Raw genomic sequence first — 6,857 nt, 5'->3', positions numbered from 1 at the left:
AGTCTTTCTGAGCTTCTTTCATACAAACCTCTAAAACGCATACAAAACACCTTTTCAGGAGAAACTGAACAACATTACCAAACATGTGTATTTTCAGTGTTTTCGAGGTTGTTAGGTATAAAACACCAATACATACAAAATACATACAAAAAACCGTATATGGGGCAACGAAACGACATTATAAAAAATATAAAAAAATGTGTCATTTAGGTGTTTATAAACACCTATATTAGGCACCAAAATCCAAAAAGCATGGAAAACTCCATATTTGGGGACACAAATTAACTCTGTCGAAAATGTGCTTTTTGAGTGTTTTTGTGCGTCTTAGGTACCAAAACGTGAAAAATGCATGCAAAATACCCAATATGAGAAAATAAAAGATATTAAAAGAAGATATATCATGACTGTTTTATATCTTCTTTTGTCACATAGCACTATATATGGAGAAACAGTACGACATTACCAAAAAAACGTGTATTATAAGTGATTCCCACCATGTTAGGCATAACAACGCCATAATGCATTAAAAGCACACTATAAAAAAAAATCAAAACAACAATGCTATCAACGTGTTTTTGTGCTTGTCAGGTAAGAAAACGATAAAGTGCATGTAAAGCACTGTTTATGGAAAAAGGAAACATTACCAGATATGTGTTTTTTTAGTGTTTTTCATCTTCTTATGTGCTCAAAAAAATAAAATAAAATAAAGAAATAAAGACACTCAATACAGAAAAAAAAAATAAAAAAAATATAAAGATTATGTCTTTTCAGTGTTTTTAGATTCTTACGTACAACAACTGCAAAACACAATATCTGGAGAAAAGAACATTACAGAAAAATGTGAGTTTTGAGTGTTTTGTGCTTGTTAGATATCAATATTCCAAATTGCTTTCAAAGTACCTTATATAGGGTAAAGAGATTACAATAAAATAAAGGTGTCATTTGTTTTTTAATGAGCATATTAGGCACCAAAATGATAAAAAGCGTAGAAAACACCCAACATGGAAAAAAAAACTATATCGAAAACATGTTTTTTTTTTAATGTTTTTAGATTCTTAATTGCCAAAACGCTAAAACACATGAAAAAACATCCTTCACAGACAAGCAGAATAACATTATAAAAAAAAAACATGTATTTTGAGTATTACTGAGCCTGTTAGGTACCAAAAAACGCTTAAAATGCAGATTAATTACCATCATGGGAAACGAAACGATATTAACAGAACAGTGTATTATGAGAGTTTATTTTTTTCAGTTTCTTTGTTACCAAAACACTAAAACACATGAACACTTTATATCAGTGGTTCCCAAACTAGGGGGCACGCCCCCCTAGGGGGGCGCGAGGAGGATACAAGGGGGGCGTGAAGTCATCTGCTCAATATTATTTGTTTAATTAGAATAATAAAATCATTCAAAGAACAAATATCTGTCATTACATACATGCAAAGTATAATTATAGCAGTCACTCCAACCCGTTTTCTATTAAGCTAGTTATCTTTACACGTTTTGGACAAGTCAATGATACCAACCACACTGACGCCACTGAGGGACTCGTCACAAACTCCCAGTACTCCATCGACATTTGAGCACAAACCACAAAGCATTAAAAGAAAAGCCAAAGGAGTTCTTCACAGCCAAACTGCATGAGCTGAATCGTATGAAGCTGGACTCAAGCAGTGTTTTTCATCAAGAAACGTGGAAACTGGTGGAAGCATCTTACGAGCTGTCACTACTTATTGCAAAAGCAAAGAAGCCTCACTCTGTGGGGGAGACTCTTGTAAAACCCTGCCTTTTGAGTGCTGCAAATACTGTGCTTGGGGAAGAAAGCCAAAGAAAGTTATCAAAGATTTCCTTATCAGATAACACAGCGAAGCGTCGCATTGACGAACTTTCAGAAGACATAAAAGAACAAGTTTTGGACAAAATAAAAGCATCTCGCTTCTTTGCAATACAGTGCGATGAAAGTACTGATGTTGTTCACCTCTGCCAGCTGCTTGTTTATTCTCGATTCGTGGATGAAGGAACTGTGAAAGAAGAAATTCTTTTCTCAGCAGCACTGGAGGCAACAGCAAAGGCCATTGATGTTTTTTCAAAGGTTGATGAGTTTTTCCAAGAGCACAGTCTTTCATGGGAAAAATTAGTCGGTGTTTGTACTGATGGTGCCCCATCAATGATAGGATCTCGCTCTGGATTTGTGAAGCTGGTGAAAGAAAAAAATCCTGCTGTAACTGGGACTCACTGTGTTATCCACAGACAATCATTAGCAAGCAAAACTCTGCCTAGTAATCTACGCAGTTCACTGAATTTGGCAATAAAAGTGGTGAATTTTGTAAAGCATAGCTCTTTGAATTCTAGGCTTTTCGCAGCTCTTTGCTCAGATTTGGGCACTGATTATAAGACTCTCCTGTTTCACACCGAAGTCCGCTGGCTTTCCAAGGGAAACATGCTGAGTCGTCTTTACGAGCTCAAAGATGAAGTGGAAATTTTCTTGCAGAAGCAGAAACAAGACAAACTGTATGAAGCGTTCAGAGAGGAAGACTTTCAGCTCTCACTAGCATACCTTGTGGACTTTTTTGAGGCTATCAACAACCTCAATTTGAAGTTACAAGGAAGAAACACAAACATCATTGCACACTCTGATGTGATCAGAGCTTTCACCGAAAAAAATTCATCTTTGGAAACGAAAAGTACAAGTTGGGAACTTTTCATCGTTCTCACATCTGAATGAGCTCTTATCTTAGAAGAGAAACATTGAGCAGTATGACGTGACAAAAGAGGTTTTATCACATCTGCATTCCCTTGCTGAGGAATTTATGCACTATTTTCCAGATGTCTCAATGGAGAATTCTCTTTGGACATTGGTGCAGAATCCATTTAACACTGATGTGGAGTTGTTACTGGAATCACTGCAAGAGGAAGCCATCAATTTGAAATGTGACTCCAGCGCGAAAAGGGACTTTGAAACAATGAAGTTAGAAGAGTTTTGGGTGAAATATCTCCCCATGTACCCAAAAGTAGGTGAAGAAGCACTTCGTGTGATTCTTCCCTTTTCTTCTACTTATCTTTGTGAAGCAGGATTTTCAGCTCTTGTTGTTCTGAAAACAAAACAGCGCAACCGACTTGATGTAGAAAATGACTTGAGTTGTGCGCTGTCATCCTTCAATCCTAGAATTTCTGATCTTGTGAGGAAGAAGCAGCAGCATCCATCTCACTAAATTAGTTCATAAATTTTGCCTTAGTCTCATGAGTCATTCCAAATATTATATGCCATGTTTTCAAATTATTTTTTCTTAAAATTGCAACTCAATTTTGCCAATTTGCTGATGTTCAAACCTTTTTTTTCGCTCACTTTGAACCAAATGTTTCCTTTTTAGTTACTGGAATGTAGTATTATTTGTTTGAGTGGCTTTCATTATTAAAATGTAATACAAACAAATATGTTTTCCTGAACAATGCTAAGAAATAAATGTAAGAATCATCTCATATGAAAAAAAAAGAGGCACTGGGGGCGTGCGGGTCTACTGGAAGCAAAAAGGGGGCGTCAGGTAAGATAGTTTGGGAACCACTGCTTTATATGAATAAACAGAACAACATTTCCAAAAACTCGTATTATGAGAGATGCATACAAATGCATACAAAACACATACAAATGCATACAAACCACACTATGAGAAGAATCGGAACAACTTTGCTAAGGAACGTATAATATGATGGTTTTGGAGCTTGTTAGTTACCAAAACGCTATATTTCATGAAAAGCATCCTTTAAGGGAAAGAAAAAAAAAATTATGCTCTGGGTGTTTTCCATTCTTTACGTACCTAAACGTAAAAAAAAAAGAAGCTTGGCAAACACGCTATAATAAAAAATAAAAAAAGCAAATTTATTAAAATCGTGTCTTTTGAGTGTTTATGAGCTTCTTACATACAAAAACAATAAAACGCATAGAAAAAAGCCTTTCTGGATACCCTTGGCGCGAAGCTTTTTTACAAGTCCCGCGTACCAGACCCTATCAAAGGCCCAAACTGTCCTCCAGGGCCACCATAAGAGTATCCAGGCCTTCGTCCAGGTTATCCTGCCAGCCTTGGGAAAGGAGCGTGAGAAGGTCCGCTGATGAGCGGCCAGGCCGGAAGCCGATCTGCCTGTCTGAGAGGAGGCGGTGTTTACTCAGGTGATGACAGATGACACCTGCCACTACCTGCTCCAGCAACTTGCCCACCACGGAGAGCAGCGAGATTGGTTTGTACTTACTGAGCTCAGACTTTGAGTTCTTCTTGTGGGATGGTACCAACCGCGCTTTCTTCGATATAGAGGGCCACCTGTGTTCCATCAGGTAGGACTTGAAGACGCTTGTGAAAGGACTTGACAGCTTACTTGCGCAGCGTTTGAGGAGCTGCGGGCTGACGTCGTCCGAGCCGGTGGCTTTGTTCTCCTCTACTTCCCTCATTAGCCGCTACATCTATCCACGTGTCACCTGAACATCGGTGACGGTGTAGTCTGTTTCCTGAGAGAGGAGATGTGGACAACTACCCGGATCAGTGACTGACATCTTGTCTGCGAAAAACTCAGCGAGGAAAGAAGCCTTGTCCTCACTACTGTTGCCTGTTGTCCCGTCCAGCCTGGTTAGTGGAGGAAGACCGTCGTGGTGGCCTATTCCTTGCATCTCCTTGACGAGCCTCCACCAGGTCTTGTGGCCAACCCCTTAGCCACAGAGCTTTCGAGATTAGTGACTAAATACAACCACAAAGAGATTACTGCCTCGATGCAGGCACAACTAGCTTGCTGCATCGATGCAGCCACAACGATTCTGTTGTCTGTGCAGCCACAACGAAATGGTTACTTCGATGCAGCCACAACGAGATTGTTGCCTCGATGCAACTACAAAGAGAGGATTGGCTCGATAATGTCACAACGGGATTGTTGCCTAGATGTAGCCACAATGAGATTGCTGCCTCAATACAGCCACAACAAGATCGTTGCCTCAAGGCATCCAAAACGAGATTGTTGACATGATGCAGCCACGAGATTGTTACCTTGATGCAGCTGCAACGAGATTGGCGATTCGATGAAGCCACAACGAGATAGATGCCTCGATTGAGCCACAACGAGGTTGGTGAATCGACGCAGCCACAACGACATTGTTGTCACGATGCTGCACAGTATCGTTGTGCCTGCATCGAGGCAGCAATCTCGTTGTTGCTGCATCAATCCAACCCCCTCGTTCTGGCTGCATAAAGGCAAAAATATCGCTATGGCTGCATCGAGGCAGCAAGCTCATTGTGGCTGCATCGAGGCAACAATCTCGTTGCAGCTGAATCGACGTAACAAATTCGTTGTGGCTGCATCGAGGCAACAAGCTCATTGTGGCTACATCTCTTTTTATAACTGCATCGAGCCGATCCCCTCGTTTAAGCAGCATCGAACCAACCCCTTCGTTCTGGATGCATCGAAGCAATAATCTCGTTGTGGCTACATCAAGCCAACTCCATCGTTGTGGCTGCTTCGAGGAAGCAAGCTCGTTGTGGCTGCATCGAGGCAACACCCTCGTTGTAGCTGCATCGAGGCAACAATCTCGTTGTGGCTCCATCAAATCAACCACATCGTGGCTGCAACAATGTCGTTGTGGCTCCATTTAGGTAGCAACCTCGATTTGCTGCATGGAGGTAACAATCTTGGTTTGGCTGCATCGAGCAAACCCCCTCATTGTGGCTGCATCGAGGCAAAAATCTCCTTATGGCTTCATCGAGGCAACAATCTAGTTGTGGCTGCATCGAGGCAACAATCTCGTTGTGGCTGCCTCGAGGCAACAATATCATTGTGGCTTCTTCAAGCCAACCACCACGTTGTGGATGCATCGAGGCAACATTTTCGTTGTGGTTGCATCTAGGCAACCCCTACGTTGATGTTGCATCGATGCAACAATCTCGTTGTAGCTGCATCGAAGCTGCAAGCTCGTAGTGGCTGCATCGAGGCAACAATCTCGTTGTGGCTGCCACGAGGCAACAATCACGATGTAGCTACATCGAGATAACAATCTTGTTCTGCCTCCATCGAGACAACAATCTTATTGTGGCTACAGCGGTTCAAAAATCTCACTGTGTCTGAATCGAGACAACAATCTCGATGTGGCTGCATCGAGCCAACCCCCCTCGTTGTGGCTGCATTAAAAGAACAATTGCGCTGTGGCTGTATCTAGCCAACCCCTTCGTTGTGGCTTGCATCGTTGTGGCTGCATCGAGGCAACAGTCTCGTTGTGCCTGCAATGAGTCAGCAATCTCGTTGTTGCTGCATCGATCCAACCCCTTCGTTGTGGCTGCATCGAGGCAAAAATATCGATATAGCTGCATCGAGGCAGCAAGCTCGTTGTGGCTGCATCGAGGCAACAATCTTGTTGTGGCTGAATCGAGATAAGAAATTGGTTGTGGCTGCATCGAGGCAACAAGCTCATTGTGGCTGCATTGAGGCACCAATCTCTTTTTCTAACTGCATCGAGCCAATCCCCTCGTTGTGGTTGCATCTAGGCAAAAATCTCGTTTAGGCAGCATTGAGCCAATCCCTTCGTTCTGGAAGCATCGAAGCAACAATCTCGTTGTGGCTGCATCAAACCAACTCCTTCCTTGTGGCTTTTCGAGGAAGCAAGTTCGTTCTGGCTGTATCGAGGCAACAATCTCGGTGTGGCTATGTATCAAGCCGACACCCTCGTTGTAGCTGCATCAAGGCAACAACTTCGTTGTGGCTGCATCGAGCCAACCCCTTCGTTGTGGTTATATCGAGACAACAATCTCGTTATGGCGTATCGAGCGATCCCCTTCGTTCTGTCTGTCTCGAGGCAATAATCTCGTTGTGGCTGCTTCAAGCCA

The 6,857-nt window shown here is 42.0% G+C and overlaps 1 protein-coding gene across 1 annotated transcript; it reads left to right on the top strand.

Annotated features, from left to right (window-relative positions):
* The first annotated feature begins 1,604 nt into the window (after nt 1-1,604).
* LOC135106735 (protein FAM200C-like) lies at nt 1,605-3,554 on the top strand. Its single transcript, XM_064015997.1, is given in 3 exon segments — nt 1,605-2,659; nt 2,661-2,734; nt 2,879-3,554. Coding segments are annotated over 3 exon segments (1,413 nt in total). The 5' UTR covers nt 1,605-1,657; the 3' UTR covers nt 3,216-3,554.
* Nucleotides 3,555-6,857: the final 3,303 nt, after the last annotated feature.

This window comes from Scylla paramamosain, chromosome 2 (genome assembly GCF_035594125.1).
Source record: "Scylla paramamosain isolate STU-SP2022 chromosome 2, ASM3559412v1, whole genome shotgun sequence".
Lineage (NCBI taxonomy): Eukaryota > Metazoa > Arthropoda > Malacostraca > Decapoda > Portunidae > Scylla > Scylla paramamosain.
This window is presented reverse-complemented; position numbering and strand designations above follow the sequence as displayed.